Raw genomic sequence first — 16122 nt, 5'->3', positions numbered from 1 at the left:
AAAAAAAAAAAAAAAAAAAAAAAAAAAAAAAAAAAGATAATGTGCTCACCCAGAATATGTATACTGTACAGCTCGTGGGAAAGTTTCAAGCTCATTTTCAGTTTCAGTGGGAAACTGAAAGGAAGCAGTGTGAGGGGATGTGGGAATCCTGATTTAGGAAAAGAAAGTCACTTTCGCAGGGTAGTTAAGAAGCGTGAAGATACAGGCGTCGGGTCTGTGGGCAGCCAGGCCTTTTGTTAGCACAGAGCTCATTTGTATTCAGTGACATTTACCTGAGCCTGAGAAGGAAAGAACAACAAAGGAAGCAGGACTACAGGGCCCTAACTGGTGTTTGAATCCAGCCTAGCTGGTGACGATAATGTCTGTGTTTTTCCTGAAGCAAAAAGTCTTTCTAAATTGAGTTTTGAGCCCTACGTCTAGAGTGCCTACCACTTCAGAGGCAAAAGGACAGGGTCCAGAGGTCATCTTGTGTCACAACTCTATCTAAATGCTTCTATGGCGAAATAGACTTAAAACAGAGTTACCAGAACAAGGAAGTCAAGCAAAAAGACTAGCCAAAAGGCAAGCAATTAATGGATAATGAAGGTAACTTCTGTGTTCAAATCAGACAGAGGCAGGAATATCATTATCCTTCCATACAGAGAACCCCAGAACTGACTTGTCCCCCAAAAGACTTCTGGACCTTAAGAAGCAGCCTGGGACTCTCTATGGTGACAGGCCGATTTAGACATTGCTTCTGAGTTCTAGAAGCACTGTAAAATAGCAGTCAGTTTCCTGATGATTTATCGTGGCAGGGCTGTTGGCCAACATGAGGATATGAATACACCAGTGGAACCCTGATAATTTTTATTGCCAAGGAACTCTGGCAACTGCTTTGAATGATAAACCCTAAATAGAAGTTGTTTACTGACCAGTGTTCTGAGATCATTTCCCTGAAAGAGTTTCACAGTATGGATGGACTGCTGGCCTCCTTGATAAGATGGGAGCCACCTTAGTGGTCAGTAAGGGCGTGACTGGGGACATAAACCAGAGTAGCTAGGGGCCGCTACTCTTGAGTCCAGTTAAAGACCTGAATCTTTCCCCCACGATTAAAAAGTTTCATCCCATTACTTTACCCATTGGCCACGCCAATGAGCAAGTATTCATTTTCACATAAGGATATGGTTGAAGACTGAAATATTAGCATTCAGATTCCGATTAAATACAAATGGTCGGATGATAAAGGGCAAATTTAGGATGGTGGTTATCTCTTATGGAGGAGGGAAATGGAATCAGGAAGGCATACGCAGGGATGCCGAATCTTTTAAAAATACTATTTTATTTTTTAATCTTAGAAATTGGCTAGCTGTTTATTGTTTTATCCTCTACAGCATTTTGGTTTTTTGTGGGGGAGTTTTTTTTTTTTTTTGCAATATATCATTTTTTTAAAAAGTCAGGTATAGAAACCAGAAGGGAGACAATCGTCAGCTGTGTTCACGGTCACAGAAAAGGAAGGTTACAATCCAGTCCTGGGTTCATCCTTGCCCCTCTCCCCCCACCCCCCACCCATCTGATATCAATCAGTGATGTTTTAATTTTCATCCCCGCTGTGTTTCTATGTCAACATTCGTGTTTCAGGTGTGGGCGTAAATGCAGAGAGGCACCGCTAGAGCTGCTGTTTGTGATCGACAGCTCAGAAAGTGTGGGACCGGAGAACTTCCCGATTATCAAAGACTTTGTGAAGACTCTGACCGACAGAGTTGCACTGGACCTTGCCATGGCCCGCGTAGGCGTAATCAACTATAGCCATAAGGTGGAGGAGGTGGCTCATTTGACACAGTTCTCCAGCAAGGACGACCTCAAGCGGGCCGTGGACAGCATGAAGTATCTGGGAGAAGGCACCTACACAACCATAGCTCTCCGTGCCGCCAACCGCATGTTCGAAGCCGCAAGGCTGGGTGTGAAGAAGGTGGCCTTGGTCATCACTGATGAGCAGACAGACACCCGAGATGAAAAGGATCTGACAGAGGTGGTGAAGGATGTCAGTGACATCGATGTGGAAATATTTGTGATTGAGGTGGCGAAGAGAAATGACCCCAACTTCGAGATGTTCCACAGAGAAATGAATCTAATTGCTACCGACCCAGACAGTGAGCACGTTTATCTATTTGATGACTTTGTTACCCTTCAAGGTAAGACTCAGCTCCAGGGGAAAGGAATCGACACTGTCCTTCCAAGTACCACATCACTGGATTATCCTGACCAAAAATGAAAATCAGGAGGCTAATGAGGCGTATACTGGCATTAAACTGTAACACAGAAACTCTGGAAGACAAAGACGTTTAATATTTCATTCAGGGAGTGCAATCCCTTGTCTTGACTCATTTGTAATAAGTGCTGAGTTGGCCTTGGAGTTGCTTAACTCGGGTATGTGCAATCAAAGGACTAAAAAGAAAGGACAGGATTTGGGGGCATTGCTAAGATTAGTTCATGTTCTAAAAGTTACCTAACTTGGATAAGAGATGGAGCAAGCCAGCAGCAAGACAGAAAATATCCACAGAATCAAAATGAGTTACGAAGTGCAGAATGAGTGGAGAACAGGGATGTAATCTAAAGAGATGAGAGACACGGTAACTGGGATTACTCTCGTCTATTCTCTGTTCTCTGTTCCTATGAAAACAGATAACGAAGAGTAAACAAGTTGACGTCAGGAGTTTATCTTAAAGAACAACATGGTGAGTATTCCTCATACACTCAGTGCTGCTCTGATGGCTTTCCCTATGCTGCTTCACCCTTCACGTGAACTGACGTTTCCTGACGAGCCATGCTAAGACACTGACTCACCGTGATTCAGGTGTGACCAGCATCACTTTACAATGAAACATTCCAGTTCTTTGGAAACTGATAACACATTCTGGCAGGGCCCACACCCAGAAAGCTTGTGAAATAAGTAAAACTTATACTTAATGTGTTTGCAGGCCTCAGTTTGACCCCATCTTTCCTTCTCCACTCATCCGGGAGCAGGGCCTGACAAGGCCTCATGCTGTTCCCAGCCTACTCCAAGTACCAGCACGTCTGGCCCTAAGGAGAGCGGACCACGCTCAGAACCTTCCCACTTTCCCTCTTTCTCCAGACCTTTCTAACCCGGGGTCCCATTTCCTTAACACCCTATCGGGTGACTGGTCTATTCAATCTCACTGGGCTGTTAATGTGTTAGAACGGCCAGAAATATTACACATTTCAGAGACATGTTATATTTTAATAATTGAAGAGCTTTATCATCTTAATCAAAGGAGTTACTAATATGTTCTCGGCAATGAGGGATATATTTTTGGACTGGCTGGCTTTTTGCAATTCCCAAAACCAGAGGTAATTGCCTGTTAAACTTATTATGCATTAGACTTGCCCCTTCCACAGAGTAGTTCACAGATAACAGACAGACACTTTGGATAACAAGCATGTAAGTCATTCTTTTGCCTATTTGGGCCATCGACTATTATTAAATTAAATTAAATAATTAAATTATTTTAGATGGCCTCTTACAGATGAGGTAAAAATGTGGTAAAACTTCATTCCCCTAGTGGTTGACTTCAGGTGATGGGGAAGTGTCTGTTTACTTTAAGGAGAGTGCAAACGGTCTCTTTAAACAGATTTTGAGTAATGTTTCATTGCTCCTCCTGTTCCCTTTTCTACTTCTCTTTTAAAAGATAGATACCCTGAAGCAAAAATTGTTTAAAAAAAGTTGTGAGGATTTTGAATCCTACCTCTTTCACATTTTGGGTTCACCACTGCTTCAACCTGGATTTGGGATATCGGGGCAAGAACTCACTGAATCTGCTCCAGAACCCCAGAAAGAAATTTCTGAGTCCGTAAGTAACTGTCTTGCTTAATTTGTGAGCCTAAAATCGTGTATTCAGTCTGTTTTACATCAAAGACAATCTTGCCCCACGCTGTCAAGAATCAACTGCGGTATGGATATTTTCAGGTCTTTGGCTCTAAATAGTAGGCTTTTGTCTCCAGATTTCTAGTTCTGAAATAGCTCTGGGGCTTATGAGCTTGAATATGAGATTTTTTAATATTTCCATATTTTATAATTATTTATTAAATGTTACAAATAATATTTTCATATTATATCCCTGCCACCACCAAAAGTAATCGTGTACATTAGAACAGATTAATACTATACTATTTGCATCACCCCCTTGCCACATTTGCAGATCTTTCTGTATGGGGTCACAATTCTCCCTCATCCGTCTGTGTATCCCCTCCCCACTTTGCACCCTCTCAAGTTTCTTCCAAGTGCACACATGCTCAGCCTGCACTCTCCCACCTTCCAATCCACGCTCTTGTTCATTTAGCTTCCCCCGCCTGTGCCCAGAGTGGGGACAGGGAGGGAAACTATGCATGCATATCGCACAAGGTGGGTGCTTCGTTTCAGAGCCCCCCAATCACCTGTGCATGAGAGAACTACCTCCTGAATGTATTGAGACAAATGTGATCGTCCTTAGAGCAAGCTTCTGGGAACTGACTTCAGCCCATCAGGTCACAAGCAACTGTTAGTTTCTTTTAGGTGAAAACTGGAGAGCCTCTCATAGTTACTGGTAAGTGAGTGCTGTACTCTCTTCCCCACCAAGTTACAACTAAAGCAGCTGTGGACTGATGTTCACTACATGTATGGACATCGTCTAGCAAGCAGGCACACAGCAGTGTCCCTATTTTGTAAGCTCAGTGAAGCCCCTGTGCTGTCCTTTTATGAAGTCTTCATAGACATGAAAGAGTCATTTTGAGCCAGTGCAACAATACTCAAGCATCAGGATTCAGCTAACTGTATAGTTGGACTAAGGCCCTGAGAAACCTCCAGATCAGTAGGTGGATGCAGAACCATTCAGGAGTCAGGCCTAGGATGCCATTCCTATGGGGACAGATTACAGGACTCACAAGATTTTTATATTATGTTCAAAAAAGGACAGAAAGGCCTCTAATATATTTCTATTTGATTAAATACGAGCCGACTTCGAGATGGGACATTCCAGTTAGGGCAACAGACTGCCCCTGGATTGTAGATTGAAATTAACACACGCATTTATATCACATGGTCTATATCAGGGGGTCAACAAACCCTTTCTGTAAAGGGCCACAGAGTAAAGATTTTGGGTTTTGCAGGCCATTTGATCTCTGTTGCCATGACTCAACTCTGCCTTTGAAATGCAAAAGCAGCCATAGCCAGTACTTCAATGAATATACATGGCTGTGTTCAGATAAAACTTATTTCCCAAAACAGGTGAAGACTCAGATTTGGCCCATGGGGATTTGCCAACTCTGGTTTTTACTGAGCATTCTAAAGTAAATTACAGACAGTAATGTACACAGCCCATCTCCTCCTGCTTGTGTGAGTTATCCCTTTGTTCTTCCCTTAGTCAACCCATGTCCCTTTCTAAAAGCTTCCTACACAAGAGCAAACTCAGGTTTCATCCAGCAAGTGGTGCCTAAACGGAGCTCTCCTCATAATCAATGAATTCCCGCGGCATGTATTGATCATTTACTGCAGTGCTCAGGGGTGGCTCTTGGGACACAGTTCCTGCCCAGGAGAAGTCCACGGTCTCTCAGTGAACGGATAAGTACAAGAGGTATTAAGAACTTCAGCAGAGCTATGGACAAAGCTCAAGAGACGGTGCAGTTAAGTTCAGGGCAGAGTAATGGAAGCCTTTACAGAGGACGTGGTGTTGAGCTGAGTTTTAAGACTAAGTAAGTGTTTTTCAAGGCAAGAGTAGGGGGAAGCGTATTTCCAAGAAAGGGGAACATGTGGGGGCAAAGGGGAAATCCAAAGGGAATGGCATTTTAAGAAATGAGGACAAGCTCAGTCTAACTGGAGCCGAAGGTGTATCTGGCAGAAGGGCGAGAGTTAAAACTGGACAAATAATTTGAGGACTAATTATAAATGGCTTCATGTGTCAAGCTAAGGAGCTTGAACTTCATCCATAGGCCAGGCAACCAGGAGAAAGCAGGAGAGTCTTAAAAGCAAGGGTCGTATGGTCACATTTGGTTGCACTATGAAAGATAAATAGAAGGAGGAGGGGGAGAGGAGACTGGAGGTGGGATAAGAGGAGTAATGGTCCAGGTGAGAGATGATGAGGCCTTAAACTAAGGCAGGGGCCATTGGAATAAAGGGACATATGGATTGGAAAGCCATTTCTGGGGTAGAATGAACAGGATTTAGTGACTGAATGGATTGGAGGTTAGGGAGAGGGTTTGGGGAGGACGGTTGTATTTCTAGCTTGGAGATGGGGTGAACTGAAACACCATCCACTGAGATGGAGAATATAGGAGGCAGGGTAGGGTTCTTTGAAGGAAAATAATGGGCTTATTTTGTACGGAGGTGGCTGAGGGACATCCAAAGCAACGGCACAGAATGAGACAAGAGCCTGTGCCTCTGGTGTCATGACGCAGGAAGTTAGATGCCCTGAGAGAAAAGTGATGTTAACAGGTTATGACAGAGGAATCATTCTAGTAGCTGGGGAGGGGGGAGGGCATAAGAAGAGGACATCCAAAATAGTTTAGATTTGTAACACCAAGAGTCACAGGGTGGGTATCAGTTGGCTCTCCCTAGGGGCCCTCTGACTGAGATAGTGGGAGCTTGTAATGAACTTGAACTTGGATAGTCCCTCTTGTCTCTACACCTTCTCACCCTGTCTCTCTTTGCACAAGCACCGAAGAGTGAATTTTTAAAAATGAATGATCCTAATAGATATTTAGTCTGAACAAACATATATGCATTTATATTCACATTTTAGATCGGTCGTATGTATATATAATGTATACACACACATAAATACAAAAACATATGTATGTATCTGTCCATGCACACCCACCTTTATCTAAAAGTATAATTATAGTATCAAAATACCTAACATAACATGAATCTGTCAAAACCTTTCAATCCTCAGATTGTTCCCAAGCCTACCCTAGGCAATACTGCAAAATAAATAAACAATCTCAGAAGCCCTGTTTCCCTTTTTGCGTCTCTATTTCCTCTCTGTTGTCTCTTCTATCACTCCTTAAGACACCTAGCTCTGTATTCCTTCTTCCTCTCCTTTCTATCAAAATCTGTTTTTAGGGGAAAATCTGATATCAGTTATTACACTTTTGTGAGAAATCTAAGCCAATGGGTTGATTTAAGTCAAGAAGGATGTGCATTTGAACTATTTTATCTAGTTGTGGAATGAACATGATGTACACTGTACATCTACAAACAGATGTATTGGGAAATATGGAAAGCAGAAGGATTTCCCAGGTTCCGCTAAATTCATAATGCTTTGGCAATCCCAGCTCTGTTGCCTTTTCAGGCCAGTCTTGAGAAGCTAAACGTGTACATCCATTCTATTCTGCCTCTTTCCTGAAATCTCAGGATAGTTTATACTTTCTTCTGGAATTTATCACATTTTAACATTGTTAATACTTATTTTTGTATGTACCTTAACTTTCCTAATGGATTTAAATTCCTTGAGGACATCTGTGTCTAATTAAACTTTGTGTCTCTCAGGACCTAAAACTGTGCTTCATTTTGCACACAGTAGATGCTCAATAAATACTTATGGACCAAACCAAGGCTATACCAACTGTTAGAAAAAGAAATCTGAAGATTTCCTTCCGTGAAAGGCATCAACTATACTATCATTAACAAGATTGTATACATAAAAAAATCCTTATCTTTTATGGGACTAACAATGTTGGTACTTGATGTTCCTTTATTCATTCTGGGTGTGGCCAGTTGGGGAAAGATTTCCCAGATATAAATGGGAAGAGGGCAATTAAATCAAGTAAACATTTAATCAGACCAAGTGGCTATATCCAGTAACAGCCCATTAGGCAAATGAGTATATGGATTTCATGTATGAAGTCACTTTTTGTCATTCTAAATGTATTCATAATTAATGTCAATGCAAAGAGTGTTTATTCACTGAAGCCAGTTTCTTGTAAAAGTATTGCAGATTTCTTCCCCCCTTGAAAGAGCAGAAAGGAAAGAAGCCCTGTCTACCCTTTCCATAAAGGTGCTTTTTTGTATTATGAAAAATTGTCCCCAGATTGCAAATAACTTAGATAACTGGCAGCAGAGATTTTTTTTCTCTCTGCAGAAAGGAGGCTGTGGGATTCCTATGAGGAGTGATTCCACAGCAACATAGTGAAGGTGACAGCCGAGCTGGTGTGGGAAGAGTCCCTCTGAGTAGCTCCTGCATGAGGTGGAGAGGCGTGGTGGAGGCCAAGGGGGAGCTCAGAGTCCCCTCCTTCTATTTAATATGGTCCTGATGTACAGTCCAATGCCAGCCTTAAGCCGAGCATGCATTTCTTCTATGGAAGAAATGGATGTTCTGTATAGATGTAAATTACAGAAAACTAACACAGCAGGCGGACTTTGCTGGCTGTCCTGCCCTCTCTTTGTCCATCCTCTCTTTTAGTGAGACCCTATCCCTGGTCCCCATTCCACTGGCCGCATTTCTCCCCTCCTTGCATTATCACACAAGCTGCTCAAAGATCTCCATCTCCATTTTCAGTTTTTCTATCTCTTCCATCTCTTACTCTCAATGCCCCACAACCCTTATGTGTTCTTACTCCATCTCAAGATCCATCTAAAGAGAGCCACTTGTGAAACCAGGGTTCCACTGGCAATTTCTTCGAGAACCGGAGCCCTAGGCAGGTTCTGCCTTGATAATGGAATTGGATGTGTCCCTTCATCCTCAGACGTGACCATGGGCTCTGTCCTCAACTCTGATGTGACACCTGCTTGTCCCCTACTGTGCTCTGAGGCCATTCCCTTCTGCCTCTTCCAAGACCAGGATCTTCCTTCCCTGTGATACCCTTTCCTGCCGACACTTCTGACTCTTTCTGTAGAGTCAGGAAATAGGCTTCAGGCTCTCCCATCTCAAAAATTCCCAAACCCTCTCTTAGTTTACATGTCCCTTTTGCTACTGTCCTATCTCTATGTTTGTATAATAAAGTTATTCCACAGGCCAGTCTCTGCTGTCTCTGCCCCTCACAACCACACATGCACCCTCACTCTCCTTCTCTCCATCTCCCTCTGGCTCTCACTGTTTCCTCACTTCTGTTCCCCTGGGAAACCCTCTGAAGTCAGGCTGCTGCCTCCAATATGCCCCTGAAGCTCAGCTGGAAAAGTCACCAACAACCCTTTGATTGCCAAATCCTTATTGCCATATTCTTACCTAATCTCTCTTTTGCATATATCACCGCGCCGCTGCTTATTTCTGATTTTGCAAGTCGTCTCTCTCCTTGTCCTTCTTCTGAGCATTCTTTCTCAATTGCTTTTGGGTTTTTTCTTTCTCTGTTTACCCCTTAACATTAAACTCAATTTTTCTGAGATTTGTCCTTAGCCTGCTTCTCTTCTTGTTCCATATCCTCTTTCTGAGTTCCAAAGCCACGTGTGCTAACTCTCAAATCTGCCCTCCCAATCCAGACCTTTCTCCTGGGTCCCAGATCCACATTTTGATTGTCTGTGCACATCTTCTTCTGGGCGCCCCGCAGGCATTCAACATGGAATACGTTCACCATGCTGATCCTCCAGATTTCCTTCCTAGGGGTGTGGTCCCTCCAACCAGCCGGGTACCTGGCGAGAAATCTAGGATACACCTGTAGCTCTGTTCTCACTGTATCGTCCCCACTTGTTGGTACTGTGGTCTTTGGTCTGTTCTTATCATCCCTCGATCTATGCTCTCAGTTCCTTTCTCCTCCTCAATACCTCTACTACTTTAGATCAGGGCCTCATCATTTCTTATCAGTATTTAATAATATGGTCTCAAAACTCTTATCCCGTCTCTCTTTTCTATATCCTCTTCAGCTTATCCATTACTTGCTGATAGTGTCATTTTATTTTTTTGCTCTTTTAAAAATAACATCATTGAATTATTTATCATATATATGATTCCATTTTGGCTGAATTTTCTTAAAAACCTGTCTTTAGTACTATGGCCTATGTTTTAACTTGGTACTGAGTATCCATGACAGATTAGGAAAGAGACACAAATATTTGAGTACATCTATATTCTCTCCTTATGTCATATTCAAGTAAAATTTTATAGGTTGCTCCATCATATTATACTCACTATTGAATGAAGTAGCCTATTCAAAGTCCATAATCAATACTTTCAAAATACATGGACTTTTTAAACTTTCAAAAGACTTGGGACTAAGCCTAATACTAGTTTATTTCCTCCACTGACACGAAAATTAAGTTGATTTCCTGAAATCAGACCTAATTATTTGTAAGTGGCCTTGACTAAGCCACATACACAGATATAGTTATATTGGTCAATACAATAATTTGTTTATAAAGTAGAATTAATACTTTCTCATTGTGGTAGTCAAAAAAACCTCAAATACTTCTTGATAAACTGCATAACAATGAATTATTAGTATTGCCAGGTGATGTGTCTGTGGAAGCCTCATATATTGCTAATCATAGACTTATTAGCCTTAGAATGTAAGATGTTCCTCTCTTAGGGAGAAGAAAAAAAATAACATATTGCAAAGTGATCAAGAAAAAATATCCCAGATCTGGAAGTCAGGAAACTTGGCTTGTAGTCTCAATGCTAAAGCTAAATCCTTTATTTCCTTGTCCCCAGAATTTATACTTTTCCTACTTTATTATTTCAGAGATTGGTATGCATCTGCTTAGTATGCTGTGGTCTTTTTATAAACTTAAAATTTATAGTGTATTTCACAGTGAATGACATCTTAGAAATGAGATCTGACAGCTGCCTGGCATTGGGTGAATCACCTGTTTCTTAAGGTTTCCATGTCCTCATTTGTAAAATAAGGGATTATTACCAGAAGATTCTTCCTTTTGTAAAAGTATGTGATTAGAACAGTCAAAAACCTTTACTGGGCAATGCCAGAATGGAGAACGTTATACTAATGTATGAGAGGGTTTAAACGGAATAAAATCTTGCAGTTTCCCTCTAGGAAAGTTGCAGGCGATCAGGGGAGGTGCAGCCCAAACTCAAGGTGTTCCTGACAGTCCTCAGCAACCTTAAATGCAAATGGAGAGCATTCAGCTTAAGTGCTTGAGCGCTGAGAGACCTGGCAAAGAAGTGTTATCATCTGGGAAGCGGCAATCAAGGTCAGAACCTGCGAAGCCAGGCACCTTGAAGGCCCTGGCAGTGCCCCAGCTGGCAGGAGCAGAATCCCCACAGCTGACTGGGAGAAACGTGGCCCTGCAGTGCTGGGAAAAGCTAAGTCTGAGCACATGGGCTAATACTCATGATCATCAGCACTCATCCAGGGAAGACGGGAGGTCAAGTTTAAAGAGCTTGTCTGCAATATATGCAAGGTTCTGGGTAATGAGTTATGAGGAAAATGTTCGGAAATCAGAAACCAAAGGACCTTCTAGAACTGTGTGGCACCTATTTAGTTATCCTCCTTTAAGTCATACACTCACGTTCTTGGATGCTGCTTGAAATCTGTTTTCTCCCCTTAAAGATCTGCTCTAAGGCTAGAAGGGACTGAGCATAACATATCTGCCTGTCCAGCTGCACAGAACAGCCCGGCCTCCAGGTGTCGGCCCCTCATGGCCTGGCTCCTCTGCTGTGTTTTACTGTGTGAGCCCTGCTCGGAGCTGGGGCCATTCGTCTCCTCCAAGGCAGGCCAATGTGGGGAGAGCAGAAGTGTGCAGAGCTGATAGGCAGCCTGTTGTGTTTAGGTTTAAGATTTATAAAAAAAAAAAAACAAAACAGAGAACACATATAGCAAACACTGGAGTGCCCACCACCCAGACATAACTGGTGTTTCCCTCTGTTCATCACTGGTTGCTTCAGATAAACTTAGAGTCCTTGCTATTCTCCTTCAGAGTCTCTTCCTCCTCCTCCTCCTCCTCCTCTCTCCAGAAGCAGCCACTATCATGAATTCGGTGTGTATTCTGCCAGTAAAGTTTGGGGCGGCTTATATCCCACTTTCAGAGTTGGAAGGTAGGTTTGGGGCTAATCCTTTCCTATTTTAAAATGATGACATTAAAGCCTAGAGGAGAGAATTCTCTGGGAGTCCAGTGGTTAGGACTGCTCACTGCTTCCACTTCAGGGGGAGCGGGTTCGATCGCTGGTCTGGGAACTAAGATTCCGCATGCTGTGTGGCATGGCCAATAAAATAATAAAGCCTAGAGGAATTGAATAATGAATCCAAAGTGTCCCCCTATCTCCCTCTCTCTCCCTCTTTCTGTCTTTCTCTCTGACCCATTCTGAATTTACCCAGTGGCAAATATTTCCTCCTCCACGCTATAAAGATTTTAAATAAAGAAGAAAAGGCAGGAAGGAAGAAGAAAAAGCAAGAGAGAGAAATGTGGCATGGCTTAATTTGTCTTATCAGGAAAGTGATATTTACACATGTGAAACCAGAAATGATTGAGAGGATAGGCTTACAGGTTAACTTCTGCATGGTCAGGGCCAAGTACGGAGCAGCAGAGGTACCATGCCCCTTCTGGAAGGGGGGCCTTAGTACTGACTCGGTCCCTGGGGAAGGTTCTGCTGCTGGGGACGAACTTTTCCTGGGCGGTGGTGGGAGGACTGACTCTGAGAGCCAGAGGCAGCGTGAGGAAGAGGAAGGAATGAAAGCGTAGCAGGGTGTGCTGGGAGGAGTGGGACGTGGGGTTACAAACATGGGGAGGAAGCAGACTGGTGGGGCTATAGGTAGATCAGTTGGAGGATTTTTGACCCATCAAACTTGATCTCTTTTTCCAATCATAATGTCTCATAAATGGTGATAGCTTAAGGGAAGACACTTACTGGTGAAAGTACACATTGGTAAAACTTTGTCTCACAAGGCTCAAATATGTGTGTTCTTTGACCAGAATGAGCAATGTGGTTTCTACAGAAAAAAAAAAAAGCAAGTAAATTAAATGTTAAAAAACGCTATTGTAGTTATGTATATTCTGTATTCAAAATGGTGTTATAGAGTCACAGTAAAATATATGGGAACATATTAAATTAAAAAAACCCAGAAAACCAAACATACAGTATATATTTTGTTAAAAAATATATATGCATATAGAAAAAAGACTGGGGAAAAAACCACCCGAGTATCAACAACAATTATTTCTGGGAGGTGGAATCACTTGTGATTTCTAGTTTCTTCCTGTTGCTTGTTCAGATTTTGTAAATTCCCTTCAATGAACATGTTTGCTTTTGTAATTAGAAAATTATAAAAATGGCAAACTATAATATATAATTATGTATTATGTAAACTATACATAATATAATTATATATTTGCTTAAATAAACTGAAATCTCATGGAGCCAAAAGATAAAATTATTCTCATTTATGAAAAAAAAAATTTCACTTGTTCTAGAACCTGAGGTATAATGTTCTAGTAGTCAAAATTCCCAAATAGGGCTTCCCTGGTGGCGCAGTGGTTAAGAATCCGCCTGCCAATGCAGGGGACACGGGTTCGAGCCCTGGTCCGGGAAGATCCTACATGCCACGGAGCAATTAAGCCCGTGCACCACAACTACTGAGCCCATGTGCCATAACTACTGAAGCCCACGCACCTAGAGCCTGCACTCCACAACAAGAGAAGCCACCGCAATGAGAAGCCCGGGCACCGCAATGAAGAGCAGCCCCCGCTTGCCACAACTAGAGAAAGCCTGCGCACGGCAACAAAGACCAAACAGAGCCATAAATAAATAAATAAATAAATTTATTTAAAAAAAATTCCCAAATAATGACGTGATTGAGAAAGAAAACATACACTCCTAAACTTACAAGAGGTAAAGAATGACTTATGAGACCTTAAGACTTGAACAAGATGGCTATTTAGAGGCTGAGTTAATTCCTTTAAGAGAACCATGCTGCCCAGTGAACTTCTGCAAAGGAATATTCTCACCTGACAGTATATCTCAAGTGTAGCCATAACGCCTGTTGTCTTTTTTATGTTTGATAAGCTACTCCTCAGTCAAGCTTTTCTTTTAACTTATTTTTTGCTTAAAATGAAATATGAGCAAGCAAAAAAACAAAACAAAACAGTATTTCTTTCCTGAAAAGGACATTTCTAATTTTGCCACTAACTTACCAATAATTTGCGGGAAGCTTTAGATTATTAATTATTAATTATTTGGAGCTTCAGATTCCTCCATAGAAAATGAAGTACTGATAAATGTTTCCTCTAAACTTAAAATTCTGTAGTTCTATGAATATAACAAAATTCATATTCAAATCATCATCTGTATATACAGGATCATTCTGAAAGAAAGAGGAATGCCAACTGACCCACAGATCTACCTCCATTTGTACCAAAAGATGTGTTTGGGGTTAATGAAACATCACTACTGTATTTGAATTGAGTGCCCTTTGTATAGGCTGATAACCAGACCAGTCCCAATGGAAATATTTGCTCTGATAATCATTTAATTATTGTAAAAATATACATAGATGAGTAATAGAGTTAGCTAGCTCTTCCACATTGTATGTGTGTGTGTGTGTGTGTGTGTGTGTGTACAGAATCAAAAGCAGTGGAACAGTTTAGATGGCAGAGAGCAGCTAATGATGACAGCTGGCTTTGGTCATAAGATGACAGGAACCACAGGTGAGGAAGCATCAAAAATGACTTTACCTAGTTCACAGATTTGCCTATTTAAATAAATAAACAAAAGCAAACAAACAAGAGAGGGCCTTGCGACGATAAATGACCACACTGTGCTAGGACTGAAATGAATTATCGATTCAACCTCATGTAGCTGGGGTCCAAGGAAAAAGAAAAAGAACTTAATTGGACCCATAAAAGATTGTCCTAGCTCCTGGCAACTGTAGTCAAGAATAACTGATGTGACTTTTTTTTAAGTTTTTAAGCCAAACACATTTTCTTCCTTGTTTCATTACATATCATAAATTTAGATGAAACTTGGAGATCTTAGTTCAGAAAACTTGCTTTTGATATTATAATCCTTTATCCCTTAGCTAGCATACATTTCTCAGAACTTCTTAGAAGCTAAGCATCCTGCAGCATTTGACATTTGCTGGGGTCCAGATAATAGGATGAGATGAGAAGTGACTGCTATTGTTTTTATTTTAACAGTATTATTGTCCTCTGTCACTTCAATTCCCAATCTCAACATTGGTGGAATTCATGGTAGATATTTTGGAATATATTAAGTTCTCTAGTTTTAGAAAACAGAGAGGAAAAGGCCATTAAAAAAAAAAAAGGTCAAAGAAATTATTGGTTATTTTCCCTCCTCATACAACTGACTAAGAAAAGGATGAAGATGAACTCCTCCCAAACTCACATCTTTTGTACCCTGCAGGTAGATCTCTCTGAAAGGCCCAGCACTACAGCATTTGTGCCTGGCAGTGGGAAAAATGTGTGTGACCACGAGGTGGTCAGAAAATCCATAACTTAGGTATTCAGGAACGTCTGACATAGGGGAGAGGCATCGTTTCGTGAGCTTTTACTGAAATAATTAATATTGAAGAATTGGGGAGAAACTTTTCTTTAAGTGTTCCCCAAAGCAAAGTAGCTTTTTTGACTTGATATCACCAGATTCAAAACTGTGAATTTTTTGTATAGGTCAGTGTCTCTGGAGCCCAGGACAAAGAGAATGAGCCTTCAGAGCCCACCTGGGCTGCCAGCCTTGCTGCCACTCCATCATCTGAGGCTGCCACCACCCAGGGGCCATTGCTCAGGTCCCCTGAGGATCAGGCAGAGGGTCTGGAAACCAGAGCTCAAAGTCCCATTTTGAACTCAGAGCGAGAAAAGTTTGTGCACAAAGGTAAGAGATTTCTGCCCATTAGCTTTTGTATCTATAATATCAAGAAGGCACAGAAAGGATGGTCTCTAAAATCTCATCCAGAGAGAACATGTTTTGACTCTAAACAGGGAGGACAAAAGACACTTTTCATTTTATTATATATAGAATTAGAAAACTGGCTGGTTGTTGGAACAAACTTGGTCAATCAAAAAATTTAAAGCTCTTATAGTGTTTATTGTTATTTTAAAATTTGAAAGCCTTTAGAGAGGATATTGCTCTCATGTTTGCAGTAGCTCTTACCACTCCCTATTGTCTTACATGAAGCCTTCACACATGTAGACATTTGAATTTTTGACCCCTGGTTGGAAGAAAGAAAAAGAAGCTAGAATCTAGATTCCAATTCATC

The 16122-nt window shown here is 41.5% G+C and overlaps 1 protein-coding gene across 1 annotated transcript in view; it reads left to right on the top strand.

Moving 5' to 3' along the window:
- COL28A1 (collagen type XXVIII alpha 1 chain) overlaps window positions 1-16122 on the top strand; it is a 160136-nt gene that overhangs the window by 131157 nt on the left and 12857 nt on the right. The window contains 3 exon segments of the mRNA XM_036862947.1: window positions 1617-2171; window positions 3691-3848; window positions 15536-15674. Coding sequence (XP_036718842.1) covers window positions 1617-2171; window positions 3691-3848; window positions 15536-15674 — 852 coding nt within the window.

The sequence above is a fragment of the Balaenoptera musculus genome, chromosome 9, assembly GCF_009873245.2.
Source record: "Balaenoptera musculus isolate JJ_BM4_2016_0621 chromosome 9, mBalMus1.pri.v3, whole genome shotgun sequence".
NCBI classification, from domain to species: domain Eukaryota; kingdom Metazoa; phylum Chordata; class Mammalia; order Artiodactyla; family Balaenopteridae; genus Balaenoptera; species Balaenoptera musculus.
Note: the sequence above shows the minus strand (reverse complement) of the source record. Positions and strands in the feature narration are given on the sequence as shown.